Genomic DNA, 26884 nt, shown 5'->3' on the forward strand with positions numbered 1-26884 from the left:
TGCGCGCGCCCCGGGGAGGTGAAAGGTTTGAGGGTGCGGGGAAGGGGGAGACGGAGGGTGTAAGCGAAATAGGATGAGCGCTTGAATGGAAGGGAGGAATGGAAAGGTGAGGAACCACTCGATGGAGAGGAGGAGAAAGGAAGGGATGAAACATAATACGATTCCTAGGACTGGGCGGAAACGACGAACAAAACAATCTACGCCCTATATCTACATACTACTCCGTAATAAATGTTATATAATGCAATGTTCGGTAACTTTGCGGTAAACCATGTTTCTGTATTATTTTATATCTATGTATGAAATGGATGTAGTTTAATGCATTGTACAAATGGTTTATCGTCACAACATTTTTGTTTCTGTAATAGTTTTAAAATTGTATCATTGATTTGCTTGAATTGCTTTATCTTTCCTTGTTTTGATTTTATTTCTTAAAAAAATGGCCCGCTAAATACCGATTGATGAATTTACACGATAAGGACGATTAGTCACTTGTAAATTTATAGAATGCTCATATGAGGCTGAGTAGCTTCCGAGTATGAGACAATTTTTTGTTCAATATTCTGAGCTAGGATTTAGGAATAAAATGTTATCTTTCTGTCTCTCTTAGGCCGCCTCAATAGGCATGTGGTCACCAGCCCTTTACGCATTAAAAGGAAATGCTCTAACGACATATTGCCAAGAATTTATTATATCCCTTCATCGTGCGGGGAAAAAATGGATTCCCAAAACTATCCGGTTCAGCAAAATATTTTTCCTAATTTATTGCCTTTGTCGGACCAGGAAATGTAGTGGGATTCTAATGTCATGTTCTCTGTGTTAATCTTAAAGATATCCATTCTCAATTGCTCAAGTAATCTAAGTCTAGCGCGCATCCTTCGAGTATCTAACGGATACCAACGCAATTAGTTTAACATCTGTGAAACACTTTTTGTGCGCCCGCAGCAGCCTTTGACGTAACAGACGTGGGTAAGCGGTTTCCTCCACGTACTCCATACACTTCTAAAGCGTTCCAAGATGGAAATGGGGTAAATATGTTCTTGGCGAGGAATTGGACAGAGATTTAGTGCTTGTATATTCATGGTAAATCATATAAAAAATAAAAACCTTTCCGCACTTAGATGTTTTTACTTTCTATTTTTCCGATACTCCTCAACAAAACAGCATAAAAACCATAAATTGGCAACTTCCATTTAAAAATGAAAATACCAAAATAAATATTTATCCCTGTGAGTTTTCGCGTCAGGAGCACGTCACTGCTTCTTATTTTTGCCACCACCAATGACACAAATGCTGCTAGCTATCATTAAAGAGGTCGCTCGATAATGACGACGAACTAATCTAGAAAAAAATGGAAAAATACGTCCAAATACAAATGGAAGCAGTGGCCATTCTTTTTTAATTTACATTTTCTTAATGAGAAGTGGATGAAACTCAACGGATAGTGTGGAAATGGGGCTTCCCAAGGTTGTGGGTAACATCAACGCAGCCATTTTAATGTTCAACCATCTCGAGGAGTAACAAGTCTAAATGAGTCCTCGATAAAGTTTTAGATGAGCGGAAGGATAATCATGATAATAAGGAAAAGCATTGGTACACTTTTAATTTATAAATTTCCTCCATTTCCGATAGTTTTTACGATAATGATGGTATTATAATGAAGAGGTAGAGGTTTCAAGGTAATTCGTACTGATCTAATTAAAGAATAAAACTTTTCAATTATTAAATATAAACGAAATAACTCATTTTTACTCACATCTCAATCATTTGAATGGCATGAAATAATACGTGTTTTAACGTCAGCGCTGGAATGGCGCAAGGAACATTCAACGCAAGGCCATATGCTAGTGTACAACGCGTATTACAAGTCATGCAATCATTAACTGTTTCAAGATGCATCCCGTTTGAATGTGATGTTGATGAAAAGATTGCGACATATATCATCACGACAATGAATGAAAACTTATCTTCCTTTAATTTTTTCTTTTTTCCATCAGATTCCCACTTATGGGCAGAGTTGTCATAAAAGAGGTAGAGATTTCTCGATAATTACACAGGCACTACGAAAAATGGGAATAAAACATTCATATTAGAATAAGTAGAATCATTGGCGCTTTCCATACATTCTTCCATCTGGGTCTTCTATTTTTTCTGGTACTGCTCCACATCTGGGTCATGGTACAGGGATGTAAGATAACGCGCTCAAGAAGCAGGAAAAAAATATTTTACGTAATATTATACAGTCCTAAGTGGAGGGTAAACACAGTACTCTGCCAACCCCTAAGATCCTAACGCAATCACTCTAAATGTGTCTCTCACGAGGAAAAGAGAAAATGATATTTACTTGACATTTATAAATAGCAGCCAATTTTTATAATTTTTTATAGATAATACGCTTTTAAAAATTATTATGTAAGCTGCAATATTAATTTATATTGAACACATTTAAAAGTAGAAGTAGAAGGAAAAGTAGAATTTTCGAAGCATTTATATTATGAGAAGATATGAAGCATAACGCGGTAATTAAAACATAATAAACAAAAACAGCAATAAGTTGTTGGTACCTACTCTAAAAATCCGTCTCTAGATTCATGCAGAGGAAATGTGGCCATGATTAAAAAATTGACGTAGGCAGATGCCGTTGATATAACTATTATAATGTTTAAATTTCTTAGCTTAAATTTTAAATGCTGAAGAATATGCGATAATTTTAGCAACCCTGAGTTTTTTGATATTTGACTTCACACATAGAGGCCAATTCTTTGAGTCTAAATGGCAATTGATTAAATTAATTTGGTATTGCTATATTGCATGAATTTTGCCTCCCTGATTAGGGTAATATTTGCTCATTTTGAATTTAACATTTGAATATGACATACAACCCTCATGCTATAACTGAAAATACCTACTCTGCCAGCGAAAGGTATATCACAATATCTATAATTTATGCTTGGGGAACTAGAAACATACCGATGTCTAGAAAAGAAATAATTAACTTTTTAATAATATTACTGTGGTCCACAAAGTTGTAGTTTTGATCGTTTATTACTCCAAGAACACTATATTCAACTCTTGCTCCAGAACTGAGCAATCACAGAAATGATCTGGGCAATGCAGGCATACATGTGTGTATAACTGTAGCTCTATGACTTTTTTTGCTATAAATCTTGTGTTAAATGAACATCACTTTATATTTTTGCTATTCATGAATATATAGTTATCATGAACTCATTTATGAATGCTATACAAACCCTATTCATAATTTATCATGTTTTCATATAAGCACCGTCTGCATGCAACAAATTACATGATCGATATCTACCAAGATATCATTTATACTCCAAAAAATCTACTACAACCACATTGCTCAAATATATGTGGTTATCAAATGAAAAGAGCAAGTTTGTACTAATTTCAAAATATCCAGTCCATACTTGATCAAAACTTATCGGAAAACGTCAAATCCACGCGTCAGCACAATTACATTATGGTATTTTTGTGCAAAAATCGAACACGCAAAATCACCAAATTTATTATTTTGCATACACTGAGTTATTCGTTTTCTTATACTAGTGATTTTTGCACTGCAATAACATCGAGTAAAAATTTGAAAGCTATGGTTGTGGTTTAATAACGAAGTGTAGAAAATGTTACGTCCTTTCAAGAAGCAATGCGGTAATTTTCACGGCAAGGTAATCCCAAACTAATCCAATTTCTCACCCGTCACACTTTTTCACAGCAGCATTATTGGAGTGGAGTCAATCCGGATGGCGCGGGCGTCAGTTGATGAGGTTACCTTACAGCACCAATTTGATCCAATTACGAAACATACTCAAAACTCTCGGCGCCACCCAGGTCTATCATATCCTAATTTTATGAGTCAATTAAGAAAAACCACTGCAGGGAACAAGGGGACTTTTATAATCCCATTTTGGGATCTCGAGCTCCAGGAAAATGGGGAGCGTTATTCGGTTAAGGCAATCGTATTATCAATAGAGAACGCTACCTCTGTTACACTCGCACCCAACCTCGGCCGTCCTTCGCGAAATGTGAGACTAAGACTACGAAAATAGCAAAAGCCGTCTTCCTTGCGATAGACCTTTCTAATCTCCTCTAATTAGTGAGACGATGCCGTAATTTTACCCTTCGACGGTTCCTTCAGAAGTTATCACCAAACCTTGTGTCTAAATTTCGTAAAGAAGCTGTTTTTTGCCAGAAGCTTTTGATACAGGTGATACTGAGCGGTTGGGGAAGAGAAATTGGAAAAAAGAAGATACAATACAAATGAGCGAATTGAGAGTAAATGGTGACTCAAGAAATCAAAGTTCTCGATGATCCCATGAAATGGATGGACAAAAGACTAATTTTACTATATGAGCCAACTTATAAGAATTCACTGCTTCTTGGACAGACAAAAAAGAGAAGAGTCATTAAACGTTATCCAAGACTTCAAAATGTGAATCAAACGAAAGATGGCAGTCAAAAAACCATGAAATATACTTACCAACATTTTAAAAGAATAAACAATTTTTAAGACAAATACTTGTAATTATATGGCAATGTTATGCATTTGAAAATATCTCATTTCAATTCTTCACAAGGTTAAAAAAAGATTGAAAAATATTTTCGCCTCATTTAGAAATTTTAACAAAATCACAATAAGATCAGGACAGAAAATATAACTTCATTTGATCAAAAAAAAAATCCTGTTTTTTATTTTCTTTTTGACCTGATTTTGGTTTTTACATAAAATAATTAAAAATTAAGATATTTAATAAATTATCAATTTATGACGCTTGATTAAAATTAAATATTAAGTAACGTATTACAAATTTCTATTATCCAGAGAATATTCTATTATCGATAAAGTTATTGTATTAATAAGACGACTTAGTTGAGAGTTGAGAATAGAGCCATTAGGACTATAACTAGATCTGTAGTACGCCCACTTTTTAATCCTTTTTAAATTTAAAACTCACATTTTTTATCAGAATCATTTCAGGATCACTTAAAAATACCGCATAGGGGTGATAAAAATGTTCATGGCGCTCACAAGCGGATGGCAACGAGATATTTAGCCAACAATCTTTACCAAAAGTCCTAGTTTGGTGCTTTTGATAAAAATTGGCGCAGAATATCTAATTGCTTGCGTTATACTTCAAGAAGTTTCCCCTGCAATTTCCAGGGGTTCATGAATTTTCTAATTGTATCTAAATAATATAAAACCTGATCCAATATCTTTTTTAAAGTCCCGAAAAATCAATATGGGATTATTTCCTGTGGAAATCAGGTAGTGAACGGATTTCAAATGGCATATTAGCACTTAAAGATTTTATGGAATTGATGTCACGCTCCAAAATCTCAATATAATGTTATTCGAGCGGTTTCCACAATATACATGATGAACATCAATACACTATGTACATAATCCAAATCAAGAAATTTTGCTAACCATAGAAAAACCGCAGGAGAAAGAATAATTGAACTGATTCAAATGACAATTCTTCTTCACAACCATGGGTACTACATTGAAACTAAAGGTCCTATTTCTCGAAGGTTTTTAAGGATAGAATAATACAGTGTATCTATTGCGTAGAGTTAATCAATCACAAAAATTGACATAAATGGTAGTTGCTCTTAACCAAAATTATATTAATGCGCACAGCGCGTTTTATCACCTAGTACAAGACATGATCTTATAATACCGATGATGGCTCTGTAAGCCAAAGCATGTCGTGTGCATTAAAGTAGCTGTGGAAAGTCTTTTATTTCAATATGTCGAGCTTTGATTGCATAATGCGTGAATCGGTTGAATTTACAATACTTGACGTCTAAAAGAGCATTCCCACGCTTCAAGCTTTCACTGTTGCATTGGTAAAAATTCATAACCCGTAGCGCTGTCGCCTGATCTACAGCATTAAATATCTATTCACATCTTTTTCTAAGTTTAAATAATATTTTAATTTTGCACGAAGACAGATATTAATATTCACCCATTCGTATGATAGAATTTTTTCTTATTGAATGTCAGCTTTATTGCCCAGGCATAAAGTAAACAAAATTAAACGCCTCCTCGTTACCTATATACGGCGATTAGACAAGGTGGACTCAGATCCCTGCCAAAAGATTATGAAATCAGCGCTGCGGTGCCCGCTTAATTAAGCCACATGATCCTTTTGCGGGAGACGTGCAGCTCGGGGACGAAGGCTTTTCAAGGAGAAAAATAAAAATGAAAAACTTAAACGTTTCCCGCGGGATACGATAATGAGGTCCCAAAGACGGAACACGAAGCAACCCACGTGCTCTCTACCACCGCAAATGTTGGTGGCTTGGATTTTCCTAATTCGCAGCAGAAAGTGTCACAACACCTGGAACGCTATAGGTAGGCAGAGAAAACATGACGCAGGTGAAGAACGCAAGACGGTGAAGCAGGCGTTAAAAGAGTAAAATACGCTCGTGGGGAAACCGGCGTCAGTAGTGTAAAAATGAGGATACTGGGACAGTCGCCATCTTGGATTCTCCGCCATCTTGAATTTTTCGATTCGATATATCGATTTAACGAAATCCGAGCGTTTTGATTGGTTGTTTGTGGTCACGTGACCTATAGTGGCGCCTCGTGGTGGTTGAGGTGATGAAACAAATGAATAAGAGGGTGCGCTTGGTTTAGGAGGTATTTTTTCGCGCACCTTTTTTGAAATGTATGGATATCCCAGCGTTTTGATTGGTTGTTAGTGCTCACGTGACCTATAGTGGAACCTCGTGGTGGTTGAGGTGATTAAACGAATGAAAAAACAATACCCTGTTCTTTTTTTTCAAGGAGAAATCAGAACAACAATTTTTTTTAATGACTAAGTTTTCTTTATTCAATATACATCCATATCGTCCTCAAGTTGAAGTATAAACTTAATACAACGCAGACGGCTACCTTTCTTAGCCTCAACGGTAATATAATTCACTTTTGATCGTTGATGGTCAGTATAACACACAGGTTTAGGACCGTCAGTGGAAACACATTTAAGTCCTTTAGCGTAGCATCGAGGCCGGATGCTTTCGTACACATCACACCAGATGATTGGGTGCTGCTTTTCCGCAAGGCGCCGCTTTTCCGGATCGGTGATATCATCCTGATGAGTTATATTAAATCTCTCCACTACACCACTCTCATTCTTGAAACCTGAGAATATCGCATTCTCTCCGATATAAGTAAATTTCCTCTTCTCGTATCGGAATACGCAGATGTGCTCTTCCTCAAAATACAACGTGAGCACAAAATCTTTACCTCGATGAGGGATGTGTATAATGTAAGTATCAGGATCTGACTGCCTCTCCACCCGGAGGTCAGTATTCCCCAGGGTGGCTACAGGATAACCTCGCAGCTCAGCAACATTTCTGGAGGTCATGTTAGCTTCGAGTGAATGAGCGGCTGCAGAAGCTCTTAGCATCTTAGCAACAGTTCTTGAGCTAATGTCAACGTTGAATGAGCTAATAATCTCGGGGACCACGTATATATACACTTATTAGTGAGACAATAGGGAGGGGAAGTTGATTGGGGATGCTGGGATTTCCCCGCTTTTGCTACAAGCTTAGTGATTAGCTGTTTGAAAGTGTGGTGGATTGCGCATTCGTGAGGGTGAGGTGGGGAAGTTATTTTTTTAAAAAAGAAACACATATGACGAAATAAAATAATTATATTTTTTTTATCATTACATTGTACATCAATAAAAACACCAGATTTACATAAGTAATTAATCCCCATAAAACATTATTATAATGAAGAATAAGACAGAAATCATATAAATGAAAAAATCTTTTTTTCCACATAGTAGGTCCATCACCATTTCTTTGAGGTAAAGGAAATCACATCACTGATAAATGTATATGTTTCACTTCATTGTCACAGTCTCCATCACCGCCAATATTTTGTTCTTTGACACATTCGAAAGAAGCCACTTTTTCAACTTGGAGCAGTTTTTCACAGCACATGCGAAATCATCCTTCCTATGAGTCAATAAAGAGCACTCAACTCCCGATGATTCAAGTTTCTTTAGAGAGGGAACGTTAAAATATTTTTCCAATTCAAACACCGTACGATCGCACGCGTATGAAAGGAATTGACACTTTTCCACACCCTTTGCGAATAAGAAGTCGTACGACCTGATTTGTTCCTTCAGAATTCTGGGAAATTCCTCGTATGATACTGTTCCCGCATCAATGGGAATTCCATGGTAAGATCTCACCAGCCATTCATTTCTCACATTGTCGTCGTCCAACTGCTTATCGGAAGGCATCTGGAATACCCACGACTTTCGTCGGTCATATTCGAGATCCTCGATAGCAAGTTCGCGAACGATAAAATTGTTTCCCCCATCAACGAGCGCTTGGAAATCCAAGACCGCCGCCTTTATTTCCTTGCCTCTACTGGGGCACTGTTCAGTGTGATACATCCTTTGGGAATGGTATTCTTAATTTGCTGAATGGATTCTCACCAAAGGTGATACACACCTCATCGAGGTTGAAATCTTCCAAGGCTTGCAAGATCCTACTCAGATTGTGAAGCACTTCACCTCTTCGATTTTCAAGGTAATCTAAGATCGCATTAATCTGTTCAAATGAGTGTGTAAACGTCTCCCAATCAGAGGCGTTTAATGGTACACGTTCTTCCCCCAAAGTAATGTGAGGTTTACCAAAGAATTTGGGAAATCGGATTAATGATTTCACATACGCAGGTTTCGCTGCACCTTTGAAGTAGTCTGTTATTGCAGGTTCTTCGCAATCTAGTTTTGTCCACTCATGCGCCTTTAATTTCACAGTCTTCCCCAACGATGAAATCACCACACAAGGTCCGGAGAGATAGAGTGAAGAGTCTATGAGCCAACCAATTTCAACTGATTTGCTTTTGCCGATGGTGATGGGTGTGTCGAGAATTGATGTATCAACTTCCACGTCTTCTTCCTCAGATTCTGATGATGATGATCTCCGACGTTTCCCATACGACTCCTGCATCGTAACTGACAGCGTCTAAGGACGTATGTCACTTAAATGCGGATTTTGTTTTTTTGCACTTTTGCGAGCGCGAATGGCTCTTTTGCTCATGGATTTTTTTTCTATCAGAGCACAACACTTTTGCGAGCGTGGATGACACTTACGTCGTCTCCTAACTGATCCAAACTCTTCAGAGAAGAGGCGAACAACTTCACAGTCGTTTAATTCAGGATTCGGGAAAAGGGAGGTGAACTGAGATAGGGACCCTTTGGTGGACTTGAAGAGAGCATACAGACAGCAGTATTCACCACAAAGATCTGATTCATAATTTTGTAAACGAGTACGGTTAAATTTCACATTGAAAGGTTGAAGAAAGGTAATTATATCTTGAACGAAAGGAGGGAATCCATAAGAGTCAAAATACTCGGCCTTCTTTCTTGACTTAGGGACATTAACTGCAACCCAGTGAGTTCCTGGGCTACCAGAGGGATCAAAATTTATCACATAAGTTCCATAATTAGGATTACTGGGAAGTTTATCTGAAGGAAAAACTCCGCGAAAAGACGCTCTCGTGCGAGAGTCTTTTGAAAGGGATCGCTCGATGTCTTCTGTTTGCATGCTTATTCATTACTTAGACTTTCTGTACCATAGCAACTCTATTAAAATCAATGGCGAGAGCTGCTTCATATTCGGCATACACAATTGCTGTGACAGCATTGGGTAAAGCATCCTTGAATGTCATCACTAATCGTATATTGCCCGTCTCCGGTTTGGATATATGATCATCGTTTCCACTTTTGTCTGGAGTTAAATTCCAAACAAATACAGAGCTCCCATGGGTGAACATGTGTAAAGTTACTTGATTTCCCCAGTCGTTATGATGCACACCTAAAGCGGAATACAGTTGCCTAAAGGGCTGTACGGCATGATTGCTCGAGCCATCGTAAGACATTTCAACTTCGTGAGGAGTACCATTGACGTACAGACCGCATTTGGTCATGCTGTAATGATTCAAGCTGAACGGGTTTTTAGACCTTCTACCATGAAACGCATCATCATCTACTAATGCTACCATTAATGTGATTGGGAGTTTACCTAGTATGAGATTATCACAGGTTATTTCCGAATTCCCTGCAGAGACAGAAAACGTTTTAACCTCAACGTTCTTGTATGGATAGAAAGCGACCTCACCCTTCTGCATAAGTCGATTATGTGATAGAAGAATTGAAGGACTAATGTCAAAATGGGGTACTTTGAGAGTGGCTTGGGTTATCTTAAGAATTGATGATCCGCTTTCACCTTCTTTAATGTAAAACTCAGGTTCGGCCAACTTGAGCACTATGTCAATTGAGACACCATTTACGAGGTAGTGTGGGAGATTGAATAGATCAACGTGTAGCTTTCCTTCTAATTCTCTCTCATTACTGTTTGCAAACCATTTCTTTCTAGCTAAGAATCCCTTATTATGCTCTCCTTGCTCATTCAAATTATCACCGGTATCTAAACACCACCCATCACACTCAAGGTGTGTACGTGCGGCATCGTTACCATAATTCAGCAAATTTTCAAAGTATGCGGCATAATTGTAATTTTCAGAAGATGTCATTCTGTCCCCGTTAAAGAATACGTTGCATTGAGAAAACATGGAGTGGAGGAGATTATTGACAACACCGGGTTGGCCCGCATCGCTTGACTTATAATCTGAACCGTCCGATTTACATAACTTTACTCTGACATTTAAGACAATTCCACTAAGATCCTTGTATAGATCACCGTTGTCCTTAATCGAAAATCTCAACTCCTTAGCACCATCTAGAGAGGAAACGGGCTTGTATTCTATAATTCTATTACCAATAATGCTCGTTTGTATAGGCGGGCGTTGGAACATTTGCAAACACGATGGAATGTACTCTGACATGATGATAACTCTTCGACGACTGATCGTCTATTAAGCAATTATATGAAATTATTCAAGTATTTATCCAAATATATCACGTCCCTTACGTGATTGCCTCTTTTTGCCTGGATTTTTTTTGTGTTTTCGTAGACCCCCTCCAATCTGCTTAGACTTCTTACTTTGTTTTCTAGAGCCAGTGTGGTTTTTTTTCTTTTTAATCGCAACTTTACGAATTTTCGCCCGTTTCAAACCTGATCCGCTCATTTCCCCAATTTTACTCTCTAATTTTGTTTTCAAGTTACGAACAGCTTCTCCAGAACGTGTTTGTAAGATTTCTTTGAGTGATTTACCGCTGTTAATGTCCGATAGAGCTTTTAACCCAGCCTCCTTAGCCTCTTTTCCAACAGCTCTGGCACCGCTAAAAACTAAAGGTCTGACAAATTTCCAAAGACCGCTGAAAAAACTTCCCAATCCCCTGCCTCTCTGTCTATATATACTCGCGCGATACACTGGGCCTAAATCACCACCAGTCTGAGAAAAATATCTCATATATCGATCCACATCCCTCGACATCACGTCTATGAATGAGGCGTGTATTATCTTTTGTATATATTTATGAATGCCTAACAAAGTGTAGTACTAAGGTTGCAGGATTCACGCTGGATGTGAATGGGAAAAGCTCACCCATCTTATCTCTTAGTTCAATACTCACGGTATCGAATTCTCTCTTGGAGAGTGGAATGTAGTATGGCGGATTGAATAGTTGATGGTTTCCCGAACCAATATTTACTATCCTTATACATGAAATTAACTTGTCTCCGACAATTTGAGGGTCTACCAAGTCCGTGTAAACAAATACTTGCTGAAGTTCATCATTTTCATTTACCGCAGATCTTTTCCGTCTTATCTGTTTATTAATATGCATTGCATTTGTTAAGAGATTATGAAAACCTCTCTGAAACTTCTTTGGGGTGTTTTCATAGAGCGTATTCAATAGTTCAATCAGGGTGTAACGAGCACAAGCCAACCGTACAATATGGTTAGTAGCCGTAACAATTATTGCTATATGTTCACAACCTTTACTGGATGTGATATCTGCCTTGCTGAGGGATGCTTTTTTATCCGCATTCAACGAATTAAAGAATTTCTCCACAATTATATCAAATTCAGTGCGATGTAAGTCATTGCTTAAAGATTTTCTCATATCAATGAGCATTTTATCAAGAATGTATGTATGATGATCGAGCAACTTATAAGTTACCCCCTTCACAATCTCTATCTCAATATATTCTCCATCATACTGACAATTTCTCGGTGGTGATTCAAAGTCTGGTAGAATAACTTCCACAAGTCCCACTACCCATTTACCGGCAACTTCCACTCGCTTTTGTAGTTTTGATCGAAATTTTGCTATCGTGTTCAAATTAGAACCCGAGCTATCACTCATGAGGGTCACGTAGAATTCTCCTTGCTCCATTATTTTAACTTGTTTACTTGAGATGCTGCGATCCAACTGTTGAAATCATCACCATACCCCACCCATTTAACCAAGTATTCAAGCTTCTTCCCAGTGCCCCTACTCTTTAAAATCTTTTCTATTTCATATTCTTTATTCTCGCTAACTTCCGTCTTTGTCAGCTCTGAACCGTAGAATTCACCTTTTATACGTTTACCGTTTAAATCATTTAATTGATATGTAGGAACAATTAAATTTTCATTTATTTTAACCACTGTGAAAATTTCCTTGGAGAAATTCTGAGTATAACCCTTTGTGAAAGGCGATCTTTCTTTAGATATACGAACAAAGTCTCCAACAGAGAAACGAGGTTTCCTTTTTTTATCACGTGACGTTAAACGAAGCGCTACTTGGAATGCGTTTTTATCACTCACTTTAGTAGGAGCTATACCAATACTGGAGTGATAGCGCTGATTGTAAGCATTTACGAGTTTTGGTAATGCGGTCAGATAGGAACGTGAATTTGATTTAGTGAAGTATCGATACATAATACTTTTTAACGTTCGGTTGAATCTTTCCACTACGGCGGCTTTTACGTCAGGATTGTTGGTAGTGTAGAATGTAATTCCCCGAGAAGTAAGGAATTTCCTAAATTTTTCGTTATTGAATTCTTTTCCCTTATCGCTCTGAACTTTCAAAGGCTTTCGACCATCTTTTAAGATATTTCTAAAAGCTCGAATAACATCTTCGGCCGACTTACTTTTGATGGGCTTTACCCAGGCATACTTCGAGAATATATCCACCACAGTGAGAAGATATTTATATCCGGAGTTATGTTTTTTCAAATTCTGAACATCATTCAGATCGCATTGCCAGGTATCGTCAATATAAGACACTGTGTATCTATTCCTCTGAAATTTCTTTCGCACAGGTCTGTGTAAAGTGTACGAATCCTGAGCCTCCAACCACTTTTTCACATAGCTTCGCGGGATTTTTTTCCCTATACCCTCCCAAAGTCTACCGACCGTTGAATAACTGGCGGGATTTCCAGGATCAAAATAGGTTGAACTCAAGAGATTATTAATATCAGTTTTACTCAAATTCCCATCATCATTTTTGTTAACTTTTTTTTTCTTCGAACGACTTTTGCTTTGTGGAGTTAAACTTAAGACGGAGAGAATATTTTTTTCGGTTTTTTTGCTCGTTTTCTTCGAGGTGATTGGAACAGAACTTTTATTTCTCTTTCGGGAGATGAGTCTTCTGACTTCACCTCCGCGGAGCTTATCTCTCTCTCTAGATTTTCCAACAAGTCCTCCATATTTCCCGCTCTTTCCAACGTTTTTTCCCATTGTTCTCCGATTTTGCGATTAGCTCGCAAAATTTTTCTACCACTGTTGGAGGTTATTTTTTTCCTTTTTAAACTCCTACTTCTTGTTTTCAATTGTTTTTCTTCATTGACATTAGCAGCTGAATCTTCTAAGAAAGAATATGAAATGGGCCCACCTCGTTCACTCACTGCGTTTAAATAAGAATCCAATTCCCGACGATAATGATGCCACTTTTTAGTGTCATCCATATCACTTGATAGAATCTTACGCATACGATCATCTAGATTTGTGATGTTAGTTGTTAATCGCTCTTTCTTTAACGAGGACGGTTCAATGAGAATCATCTTTTTCAGACTCATTATGCTAAACCGGCTAACTTACTTATTAGACCACCTAGCACGGAACTTACTAATAAGGATAAGAAACCACCTTTCTGTTGTATTAAGTTTCGTTTCTTGCTAACAGTGATTTTTTTACAACTCAACTTTCTGAGTAAGTTCTTGTGCTTTCCCAATTTCTGTTCTAGCGACTTTTTAATCCTATATTTTCCACTTAAAATTAGGCTACAACAATCACCCAAGGCTTTTATTTGATCGTCACTCAGCTTACTAATTATTGCCTTTCGTAACTTAGGTTCAGCAGTCTTTAAGAGTACGAAAAGATGTTTGTTACGTTTCAACCTCTTCATATTCCGCAGTATTTGTGGGTACAAATACTATCGCTTTGCATTCGTCGAAAATTTCCGTTCTAAATCGAAGGAGATCGTTCGTTTTCTGATGAAGGTCGAGGAGTAAGTAAGTGAATGGTCTGCATGTCACTTCATTAAATATTCTTAAGAGCTCATCCGGTTTTTTGGGATAAACTTGTCTAGCAAGGTGTGAGAATTGTGATTGATCGCGAGGGTTCTTAAATACCACTAAGTACTTCACGTTAAGTGAAATAGTACGTGCTTGTGGGCTCTGGTAGAAAACATTCTGCGTTATAAGAATGACTGAAATACCTAAATGATGTGAACCTCGCGTGAATACTTCGGAAATTCTTTTATTGTAACAGTCATACATTAAATCATCTATTACATACAGAGTGGGCATCTTATTCTTGCTTCCTATTTCAAAATTTGGGATATCATTTCGAAACATTACAGTGGTATTCTTGAGCGTGTTTAACTCTTTATCTTTAGGTCTGCTGTAACGATTACAACACCAAATAATTTTTTTTATCTCAACATCGATTAATTTCGAATTGACTAATTTTAACACGAAACTCGTTTTCCCAGAACCGGAGGGTCCGGCTAAAATGCAAGTGAAAGGATGTTTCCACTTCAACATCTCATTGGCTTAGAATGGAAAGCAGTAGAAACAATCTGTTTTTAAGTATTTTTTCACACCCCATCTACAAATTTCTCTTTACTTTTAATAATATCATTTCAGAAGCTCTCCATTGAGTTATTCCCCTCTAATTTGTGTATAATACTTTTCAAATTTGCTATTAATTCTGGGAAGACTGACTTCTTGCGACAGTGGACTCCAAATAATGATATAGAATTCATACCAGCTTTAGTTAAGGTATTGTTGAACTCGTTGAATTCAAAATAGTTCCGACCTCGGAAGAAATATAAGAGCCCATTTGTGTACCGAAAAGCTGAAGTAAGACCTGGAGGTAATTGTGGGAACACCCTGGACAATCCAGAAATGCTCATTGGTCTGAATTCACATTCATTTAACTCAATCACAAAATTATCACTAAAAAAGACATAAGTTCGTCCCGAGTAAGTGTTTACAACGGCTTGAATCACTGTATGTTGAGGGTATCCTATATCTATTATTCGTTTAGGATATCCATCCACTAATTCGATGCTGGGAAATCTTATCATATAGACAACACCGTCTACGAATATAACTATCTCACCAGAAGGTCTCTGATATATAGCATCTATTTTACTAAAACTGTTCGGAAGAAACGTCAACCAGTCTTTGATGGAAATGGGACCTTGAAGACCTCGATTTGGGTCTTCCAAATCTAGTAACCAAACCCATTTCTCGTAAAAAATGTACATCATTCGGTTTGCTATTAGAAAAGTATTAAGATCCATTTCAACGTCGCATAGTGACGGTTTTTTTATAGCTGGCTGTACAGCTTCTGTCGGTGTGATTTCATCCGCATTTTCTACGCTCTCATCCTCCTCAATTTCTTCATTTTTTTTTGAACTCCGTATAAACTTTGAATAGCTAACACATCATCCTCATCGAGATCTAATTTATATCCATTCATGTATTGTGCATACATGATAGCATTCTGATTAAGAGAATGAGATATGCCTAAAGCATGACCGATTTCATGCACCAAAACTTTGTACAAATTAATTTCATCGTAACCAGTTCTATTATTTAATTCATAATAGAAATTTTCATCCATATCGATGTGAATTTCAACGGTTCGACCATCACTTTTAGGATAATCTGCATGAGCAATAGCGCCTCCTCTCCCGTTAAAAGAGGCAGGACATAATCCTCCCTTTTTAAAATTTTTATGTGTAAGACGAGTATTCATAATTACTATGTCTGGATTGTCTAAATCATGCATGAAGATTAGATTTGTATTTCGACTCCAAGCATCGAAAGCTGCCCTTGTCAGTTCTTGAAGTTTGGCATTTGCGAAAGCGTAACGCCATTTTAATACAGATTTATTCCACTTATAGTAAAAGAGTGAGTAACTTATATCATCTGGTACACCACAGCGCGGTTTGTTTATCAAGTTCATTGTTTCCTCATTAAGCTCCCCATCTATGCTGAGGTTGTTATACTCTTGAAAATTTTTTATAGCATCCTTAACTGATTCGAGCCTTACTTGACTTATTTCTGTTGTATTCAAGTTAAGATAACCATATTCGCTAAGGTAACTCACTACGCATGCTGTATTATTAAGTGTGTGATTTTTCCCTAGTGAGAAGAAAAATAAATTTAAGAAAATGAGCAATTTCATCATTCTGCACATTTCAGAGTCTTTTTAAGAAATGAGCTTTATAACGAGTGACCATTTCAATTTGTAATGCGTTTTTTAAATTATGAAAAAAGGTGAGCGAAAAAATAAAAAAAGACGCCTGCGAATCTTCTATAGATATTTCAACCGACAAGTTAAGCAATCCATTCGCAAAGGTGGTGGACCATCTATTTGCGTTCTTCCCTTGTTATAATGTTCGGTACATTTTTCATATCTCCAATCCCTTATACCCCGTCTTTCCATTAATCGCGTCATTTGACTTGGAGCTATTTTTAACACCAGCGATGGAGGAAGATGGGCAATCTCAACGTCAGTTAGTTTTGAAATGCAAGGATACTTCAAGAATTTCTTAATTGTGGAATCCACTTTGCTAAAAATCTCTTCGAATGAAGGGTTTGCTGCCTTACTCGTACTTTTGCTGCTCATAGGGGTAGATGAAAGTGAATGTTTCAAAGGACATTTTGTCTCATTTTCAGCGACTTCTGAGCTTGCACGCTTTGTTTTATACTGTACGAATTTATAAATATCTTCTTCTTTATCCGGTTTTTTAAAAATAGGGGGATTATTCAGCTTACACTCGCATTTCCCACATTCGATATTTCTTTTGAATCTAAATCTCGCCATTTCCTCTGAAATTTTCTTTTCATCCAATAATGGTGGGATATCCGCATGATTTTTCCCACAAAAAAATTCCATCAAGAATTTTTCGAAGACCTTCGCTTTAGCTCTCTCATCAGCCAACTCACCATCCATTGGTAGGTTTCCAACACCATCCAAGCGGTTGCTGTTCATGGTTGTAAATGAGTATCCCGCTGAGGAGAGTTCAGTATTTATAGCAACTTCACAAGGTCATATTTTTTTGCGTGTTGCGAAGAAAACAAGCATCGAGTATTTCAGCAGCGATAAAGACAAAAAATTCTTGCTGCCTATCAAGAATCTGGAAAGGCCTCTCCATATGATCTTTTGCGGTCTACTTTATAATGACCCCAAGGGAGGGTGTTTATTCCATCCTCACAGACGAATCTCTTATCATCGTTTGCACACAAAGCAGTTTTATTTATTTCAACGGTGTGTATTTGATGTTTCTGCGACCTTATTAGTGTCATTTTCCTATATAATTGAATTTTTTCTTTCAAACATGTGACATAGTCATCAAATGTTAAGGATTTATCGATTACATTCTTCTTAATACCTTTGGCACGCTTTCCTTCCACATCACCTTGAACACGGTAGGAATATAATTTACTTCTCAGTCCTACAAAATGAGTCATTATCTTTCCTCCACATTCATCCTTCATCTTACCAATGACTTTAGCGTTGTTCGCTGAATAGCATGGATGATCTCTAGGATAATTGGAAGTATCATAGGAAGATAAGTCTTTGACCAAATCGGTATAAAAATCATCAGACATTACTTCAACAATATAACTATCTGTATCCATGTACATGAGATGTACGTTATTCCCATACTTCGGTTTAAGATTTTCGTAAAAAAATTGGTACATAAGTGTTTTTGAAAGATCCAGAACAGCCTGTCCTATATACAACGGTTTATACATTTTAACAAAATTTTTCCTTTTATGAATCGCGACTAAATTCTCTGAATAAATTGTGCGATCAATGAAGAGTGAACTAGATATCACTTTATCAAGTCTTTTGGGATTGCAAACAAGTTCAAGGTCAATCCTTTTTCTAACATTTTCCATTGTTTTTCCAAAAACGGCATTGTTCATTAATTTGTAAAAATCTCTATCAAAGTCATTGTTGGCCAATTTGCGTTTTTGTGAATTAATATCAATATAGGTCTTCATCCAAGGCGATTGTTCAAATTCAATGACCCGATGTATCTTTTTAAGCTTCAGACCAAAAGAAAGCGCTTGCTTCAGTGCTCTATAGTGAATCACATATCGCTCTTTATGATCAAGCGTAGTCATTAACTTTTGATGTTTCCCAGTTGGTGGAATTTTCTTCTCAGGACAGAAGGGCAAATCAGAGTGCAAGTCATGCAGTTCGCTAGGATATTCCAAATCCACCTCTAGAATATACCCCTTGTTGGAATTGTCTGGAACATTCATGACATCTACATGGTCTATCCATTGAAAGTTGGACTTTGGGAGAGGTTCTGACAACGCCCAACCATATAAATTGTTAGCATCTACGTATGCAATATATCTGGAATCTAAACTAGGGTTGAATTCCTTCATATGTTTATTATTAGCTTCGGAGTACCTTTTAACACACTGGCTTATACCACCACGAATTCCCTTCTCCATCATAAGTATCATATCATAATCTGTTAAAAGATGAAGTACCACCCCTGTGTGCTTCAACATCGCATCAAAAGACAGTCCTGGTGCGGTATAATACCAACCAGGATCTAACTCATATGTAGATAAACATACGTCTCTAAAATTTTCAAATACATCTGCTAATAACAAGACGTCTGTTAGCAAATATAGGTCAGAATATCCCCCCAGAGATTTACACTGGAATTCGTTCCAAACCGCCTGAGCAAATTCATAGTCATCTGAACTAATAGTTTCCTGGGTAAGGGTGCTGTAAAACTCATCAATATTAGGTAATCTATCCTCACCAAGCTTTTCCCACGAATCCACATACTCATATGGGAAGATACCTTTACGCATCACGAGATCACTTTTATCACCAAAATTCTTGGATAATCTCGTAAATTTATCTTTTGGGATCGAGCTAACCAATTTAGATAGGGATGTCCCTAAAAACCTAAAGCTATCAATGAAACGATATGAAAAAGTCTTATCTACATTTTTTCCAAACGAAATGTACTTCTCTTCATTATTAGGGATGCATGATATTTTCATCTCATCACAGCCGAGATGTGGGACAATCAAATGAGCATCATAATTTGAAAGATTATGAATGAAAACAGGTAGGTAGTCAGGCACTTGGAAATTCACGTTACAACTCTTATGAGCCGCCCCACGAAATTTACCCGTTAAATGATCATGATCTTTCACTCTATCCGAACCGAGCTCATTTTGACATATATGACATATTTGTGCTGAAATGAAAGCAACATTCTCACTCTCGGTCAAAGTATCAATAGGTATTATATTTTTATACTTATTTCGTGCAAAGAGAGCCATTTGCTTCAGCTTTTCAAGAAAAATATCTACCGCACCTTTACCTCGGTAAAGAAATGGTTCGAATACTTCTCCAGTATCTGATACCATAAGCATGCAGAAGGACATGACTTCATGCTGGTGCTGCTTATTTGTATATGAATGCTCATCATTGGGAGAGCAACTCAAATGTTTACTAAGGATGCATTCAAAATCAGCGTATACAACATAGGGAATTCTGACGGAATGTGAGAAATTTTTGAATTTCAAGATGTTGTCATCAGCAGTTGGAACTATTATTTTTGTTGGAGAATTTCTACAGCAATCAATATTATGTTCTCTGAGAGTATCACTCGAATAGCAAGGTTTAAAACAGCGTTTGCATACGTGTAACGCATTTTTATGTTTTGACATTTGTGATCGAATCAATCTACCAAAATTTTTGATCCAGCAGAAATGCGTCTTGTCCTTCTTAACAAGGTAGAGAAGATCGCGGTGGTCATCTAACTCCTGATCAACAACTTTAATTGGATATACATTATTTTTTTCATCAAGACCGAAAACATTTATTGAAATTGAATTTTCATGCTCAAACTTTGAAATTTTTGATAATTCTACTGGATGATTAATGCAATCCCAATTGTATCCTTGATAAAACTCTATATTATTATATTTTGAAAGGCGTTCGGGATGACACTTTATTTTCTTCCCCCATATGGCGTACTTGAAGCAGAAGGCATCCTCATTCTTTACGTTGATAACTGAGTGGGTGAGTTTAATTTTAGCAGGAAGGTCAATGAAAGATGACCCTCTTAGCGGGATGTATCTATTTATCCGTAATTCGAGGCCGATTATTTCACTTAGTGACCAACCTGATCCCTTAGATGAGCTTTCTGATTTTTCTTTCAACAATTTCGCAAATAGTATTTCTAAAATTTCATTCACATCATCTGCTTCAAAAACTTTAACATTTTTTGTTTTAAACCATCTATCCTGTGTTTTCAACTCTTTCTTCATTCTTATCATTATGAAATTTAGCTTTCACCAGTATGTTTATTTTTAATGCTGTATCTTTGAGATAAATTCTAATTTTCTCTAAAAGTAAATCCTTTTTGCTGTTTAAAAAAATTACCAGGTCTGTATGCTCCCCACCTGCACTCACCCAAAAGGTTTTAAGCCGTCCTTTAACCGCTGATTCAATCTCTACAATTGAAGAAGAAGCGTCAGCTCCTCTTCCAACTTGTCTGATTGCATGGCGGTGATGAACTTCCGACATCTCATGGCCGGCTCTGTACCTTGGGTGGTAATAGACGTAGCATACCGGGCATAGCACCATCTCTTCCATTATCGTCTGGTTGGTTTTTCCAGTGGAAATGAAATTCTATATATGAGAATTAGGCTTTATACATAAGTAACCTAACGTGTATTTGAGGGTTATTTTAAATGAAACAAGATTATTCAGTATGGTCATTTATAAGCGAAGACATGTATTATTTTAATTTTTTACAATAAAACAACTGAATTATCCTTTCTGGATATTTTTAGCCCAACGCCCCATGCGTCGGCATTAAAGGCCTCGATTTCGTCAAGAGTGAGGATGAAATGCTTGGGGAGGAATATTTTCCTCTTTGCATTTTCAAAATTTATCTCCGCTATTATGCTGCTCCCATATTTTGTAATAGTGGGAGAAAGTTTCTCCACCTCATATGCCAGACCCTCCTTAAGCTCCTCCTTTTTCAAGAATTTTGCCTCCTCCTGCTGCGTAAGCAACTTGATCTTCAAAGCGTCCATCTGAAGTAGATAGAATAAATGAGCATTTTAGCAGTTTTTCTAGCTAAATCCTCATAGGACTTGAATTTTTATACATTTAAAAACTAATGATATGATTTTACTCACGCTATCGTTGAGGATTGTGAGGGCAACTGCTGGTGTTGGAAATTATCGGGAACTTCTTCCTTCTCCTGGCTTCTTTCTGCTGATGCTGGTTCTGCTGCTACTTTCTGTGGTACCGTAAGGCGTTCTTGCTGTGAGTATGGTTGTGAGAGCTCTGCTATGCCTTTATATACTGAATTTCCCCCATCCCATCGGGGTGGGTGGAGTGAATTGTTTTTCGACCTCTAGGTAATTTACGTCAATCGCACAGCCGGTCATCAATTTTTATGAGGGCCGATTGCTAATCTTAATTGAAGGTCTCTGACTTCTCCTTCGTGCGTCAATGCCCCAACCGATCGTTCGAGGGTCACTCATTAATCTTTATCACCCGTCTGTCTCCGCTTGCTTGCGCCAATCGCACAGCCGGTCATCAATTTTTATGAGGGTCGATTGCTAATCTTAATTGAAGGTCTCTGACTTCTCCTTCGTGCGTCAATGCCCCAACCGATCGTACGAGGGTCACTCATTAATCTTTATCACCCGTCTGTCTCCGCTTGCTTGCGTCAATCGCACAGCCGGTCATCAATTTTTATGAGGGCCGATTGCTAATCTTAATTGAAGGTCTCTGACTTCTCCTTCGTGCGTCAGTGACCCAACCGATCGTACGAGGGTCGCTCATTAATCTTTATCACCCGTCTGTCTCCGCTTGCTTGCGTCAATCGCACAGCCGGTCATCAATTTTTATGAGGTTTGATTGCTAATCTTAATTGAAGGTCTCTGACTTCTCTTTCGTGCGTCAATGCCCCAACCGATCGTACGAGGGTCGCTCATTAATCTTTATCACCCGTCTGTCTCCGCTTGCTTGCGTCAATCGCACAGCCGGTCATCAATTTTTATGAGGGTCGATTGCTAATCTTAATCGAAGGTCTCTGACTTCTCCTTCGTGCGTCAATGCCCCAGCCGATTGGGGTCGCCAGCATGAAATCTTGAAGCTGTGGGGGGACCGACCTCAAGGTTTACGCCTCCTCAGACCATCGGCCCTGTGAGCTCATTGGGTTGAGAGTTCCTCCAATAGCTTCATCCTTAGATATCGAATAATGTCACGTGGGACAGTCTTATATATACGCTGTGTAAGAAAACACATCATACATCCACCATGGCATCATTCCATTGCGTTCAGGCAACCATTTACCACGCATTGGATACGCGGTCGACATCGAGGGCCACAGTGTCCATTTGCAGATGGTGTCGGATTCGTCTTCAATATATTGAACTTTCGCATGTGGAAACTAGGCACTCAATTTATTCGTCCCGCCTACGTATTCCACGCTTTGTTTGCGATCTGTGTGATGGACCTCTAATTACTGTTGATCAGCCAGCGCATAGGTGCTCCACGTGTAGGCCTATGGCTGAGGTGTGGAATGGATCGCGGAACGAAGTTAACTTCTGTTTAGCTCCATACTACTGGGGGTATGCAGAGGATGATTCACCGAGTGATATGTCATTTGACGACCTCGTTTCGGCGCTATTTAATGAGGCGGAGGCGCTTGATTTAGCGCGGAGATTGCCATCACATTCTCCACCGCCTCCGCTTATCCCCATTCCACAGATTGGACGGGTGGAGGCACTTGATTTAACGCGGAGATCGTCATCACATTCTCCACCGCCTCCACTTATCCCCATTTCGCGGATGGGGCGGTCTTACGACGAGGAGACATCATCTCTACCGTCCACAGCATCAGCAGCATCGGGGCGTTCAACACCACCACCGCCCATATCTCGCCTGAGCAGGCCATCCACAACTCAACCATCACCACCACGCCCTACAACTCAGCCGGCGACATCACCATCCCTGCTTGCGGTGCAACCCCCCACATCACCAGCACCGCAGCCGACCTCGCAACCGTTGACGTCTCCATCCCTGCCTGGAGCACATTCCCCCACATCTCCGATGCCGGATACTCAACCTCTTGCTGTAACACCACAGCTTGAGTCGCCCGCATCGCCACCACCCGATACCGAAGGTCTTTGCTCACCATCACCTCCATCATCCCCAGAGCCTACAAATCCACCGCCAAGATCTCCTTCCATTGTTATTCAGTCACCGAGATCATCGGAGGACGATGTGCAGTGGATCCCATCGTCACATTCGCGTGCGTCCTCGGAGGCTCAAGTTCTTGATATGCCTGTTTTACAAAGTGATGGAGCTCACTCAGCTTCTACGTCTGTTATAAAGTCACCTAAGAAAAGACTCTCCATTGATGATGAGGTTCCGAAGAAAAAGGTGTGTAGAGATCCTCGGGGGATAAGAGGGAAAAAAAATTTACATGCACTTTTGTGAGGATTCATGTTGTTTTGGGAGTAGTTTTTTCAGTTAATATTTTTTTGTTTTTTCATATTTTTTAATATCATGATACAATTATTTTTATTGTCTTTAATTTTTATATTATTTCTTGAATTCCTAAATATGTGATTTGTTCCTAAAACTGATTTTTTTGAGAGATTTGTGAATATTTTTCATTTTATTTGATTTTGTTTCAATTTAGTTTCGATGTTCATTGTTTTTTCTGTTCCTCTTTTTTTCATAATTTGTCTTGAAAAATATATAACATATTCAATCTTTTTTGTTGAAATTTTATTCCTTCAAATTCCTACTCATATTCCTCTCTTTCCGCTGATTATTTCAGAAATTGAACACATTTGTGAATACGACGACCGCATTGTGCAGGCCAGCTATGGTGAAGTTTTGCCCACTAAATTTGCAGTTGCTTTCGGTCAACGCTGTTGTGCGATGCATTCATAAAGTTCGCGAAGAAGATTCGTTACCAAGGATAGAGAACCTTTGCCAAATCCTTCCCATCCCCTTCAGATTTTTTGACAAAATATTTTCCCAAATACTCATGTCTCTGTATTCTCAAGATGGTCCTCCGCAAATATTGGTACAATACTGTTGCCTTCCAATGAGTTTCTCATATTATCAACACTTGTGGGAAAGTTATTTCATTTATACATTTTCCATTAATAATTATTCGCAGACCGGTCTAGACTTATATCCCCATTATGAATGCCTCATGTGTTATAAATTGTCGAGGAATCGAAGAAACGCACATAAATATACAATTTTCCAAAAAGTACCACCATGGACAACACCGCATGAAATTTTGTGGGAAAAAAAAATACATAAGGATGTGAGAGATGCCACAACGCAGACTGAAGAATTATTGTATTGATATTATGAAAATAAATAATTATTGTTATCCATTCTTTTAATTTATCACTTGACCTCTACACCCTCAGACCATCATCACCAAGATTGTGACTGTCTCAGTATTCCCATTGGAAAGAGAGGAAAATAAGTGGGAATATGGAGAAATAAGTTTGAAAAACAATTTAATTCATTTCTCTTTCCTCACTTATTTCAGAAATTCAACGCATTTGTGAGCAAGATACTCACAGAATGCAGGCCGGCTAAAGTGAAGTTTACCCCACTGAGTTTGAAAATGATTTCGATTAAGTCTCTTGTGCATTCCATTTATGAAATTCACCCAGTAGAAGATTCATTACTGAAAAACCTTTGTCGATCCCTCCCTATCCCATCCCGTTTTATTGATGAGCAAATTCCCCATAATTTCATTAAACTGTTTACTCAAGAAGGTTCACCGCAGATATCTGTTCAATTCTGTTGTCTGCCACTTCAAGTCTCCTTTTACGTGTACCTGTGGGAAAAGTATTTAATATATACTTTTTCCATGAACAATTATTCCCAGACCGGAGAATACAGATACCCTCATAACGAATGCCTCTACAGTTTCTCATCCTCTAAGAAGTCGCGAGTGGTGCATACAAAATTAAGTGTTCCAAATGTGCGAGCATGGCCAACGCAGCAAGAAGTTTTTTTAGGGGGAAATAAAATTTTTAAGGATGTGAGAGATTTTGCAACGCAGACTGATGAATTGTATTAATATTATGAAAATAAATAATTATTGTTATCCATTCTTTTAATTTATCACTTGACCTCTACACCCTCAGACCATCATCACTAAGATTGTGGCTGTCCCAGTATCCTCAGTTCATCCACGAGACGGTTAGATTTTCGATATTCATTTGTTTTGCCAGATGGCAGCACCTTCGAGGAAAAATTCAAGATGGCGGAGAATCCAAGATGGCGACTGTCCCAGTATCCTCATTTTTACACTACTGGCGTCCCTCGTCGTCCGGGATCACTCCTACTTCGCTTCATTTGTTTCGTAACGGTGCTGCCCTCTGATATGCGCCACGCACACTATTACCGCTCCCGCTCTGTGCCAAACTGATTGCAACGGAGAAAACACAACACAATTACTTAAGAGGTCTCACAATTTTTTTATCGAATCAAGTTTGATTTTCTTCACCTCTTATTGGGTTCAGACACATGGATTCGCAAATCATCAATTTCCACATCGAGTAATAAATTCTTCATGAGAGTGCGAAAAAATTTCTCAATAAAATTGCCTAAGCGCACACTTTGGCCTAATTGGATATTTATTGTCACCATCGCCACGTTTAACGGATATTTTAGTGATTTTATCGTCACTTCTAACTTTGAGACACCTTAAGCGAAAGCAGGAAGAGTATTCACGTGCAGAAGTAACGGGAAATAATACCCTATTTGGAATACGAGAGCCATTGCGCACGCTGCGTGCGTTCACCAACCTTACGCAATGCAACAGTAAAACAGTACCAGCCACAGCAGCACAGTGAAGAAATTACAAGATAAAGGAAACTTAGGGTATATAGCATTTTGATGATTTACAGTGGCTATATACTCAATGGCCACGATTAACATTAATGGTCATCACTAATGTATACCCTTTCTTCCATGCATATTCTGATTAGGGAGAAAAACCACAAGCGCAGTTTCCTAAGTCCTCATTTGATTTCAACTGAGATGATAGCGCTTATAATGCTAATGTCATAATTCTGTCCTCAATGTGACAATAATTTCCTAGGTTAGAATGCGAGTCCATTAGGACCTTCAGAAGTTACCGTCGTAAGAGGCGAATTGAATGGCGTCTGCGTGGACAATACTAACCTCTGCCACGTAATAGTACGATTTTTCTGGCAGCTCCTTTGCGAAGGCTAGTGGATGTTGGGAAGAAACAGTCATCCCCCACCAAACACCATTGTAGTGGTTTGAAGTGTATCATGAAGAAAGATTTAAAATGTCATTCTTCCCCCGCACTATTAAGGATAGGGACGTTGTATCAAT

At 38.2% G+C, this 26884-nt stretch overlaps 3 protein-coding genes across 3 annotated transcripts; 1 reads left to right on the plus strand and 2 right to left on the minus strand.

Annotated features, from left to right (window-relative positions):
• Positions 1–9613: 9613 nt before the first annotated feature.
• Positions 9614–10588, minus strand: LOC124174246 (uncharacterized protein F54H12.2-like). Its single transcript, XM_046553338.1, has one exon. It carries the CDS (start codon positions 10586–10588, stop codon positions 9614–9616), a length of 975 nt encoding a protein of 324 aa, XP_046409294.1.
• Positions 10589–17592: 7004 nt separating this feature from the next.
• Positions 17593–19308, minus strand: LOC124174247. The gene has a single exon (XM_046526263.1). It carries the CDS (start codon positions 19306–19308, stop codon positions 17593–17595), a length of 1716 nt encoding a protein of 571 aa, XP_046382219.1.
• Positions 19309–23041: 3733 nt separating this feature from the next.
• On the plus strand, positions 23042–23977 carry LOC124153163 (proline-rich receptor-like protein kinase PERK9). Its single transcript, XM_046526264.1, has one exon. The coding sequence runs from the start codon at positions 23042–23044 to the stop codon at positions 23975–23977; it is 936 nt and encodes a 311-aa protein (XP_046382220.1).
• Positions 23978–26884: the final 2907 nt, after the last annotated feature.

Source organism: Ischnura elegans, chromosome 2 (genome assembly GCF_921293095.1).
Source record: "Ischnura elegans chromosome 2, ioIscEleg1.1, whole genome shotgun sequence".
Classification (NCBI taxonomy): domain Eukaryota; kingdom Metazoa; phylum Arthropoda; class Insecta; order Odonata; family Coenagrionidae; genus Ischnura; species Ischnura elegans.

Excerpts from the sequence above, each read along its gene's own strand:
- LOC124174246 (XM_046553338.1), bottom strand. The coding sequence starts at position 10,588 with ATGACATCTTCTGAAAATTACAATTATGCCGCATACTTTGAAAATTTG.
- LOC124174247 (XM_046526263.1), bottom strand. The coding sequence starts at position 19,308 with ATGCGTAAAGGTATCTTCCCATATGAGTATGTGGATTCGTGGGAAAAG.
- LOC124153163 (XM_046526264.1), top strand. The coding sequence starts at position 23,042 with ATGGCTGAGGTGTGGAATGGATCGCGGAACGAAGTTAACTTCTGTTTA.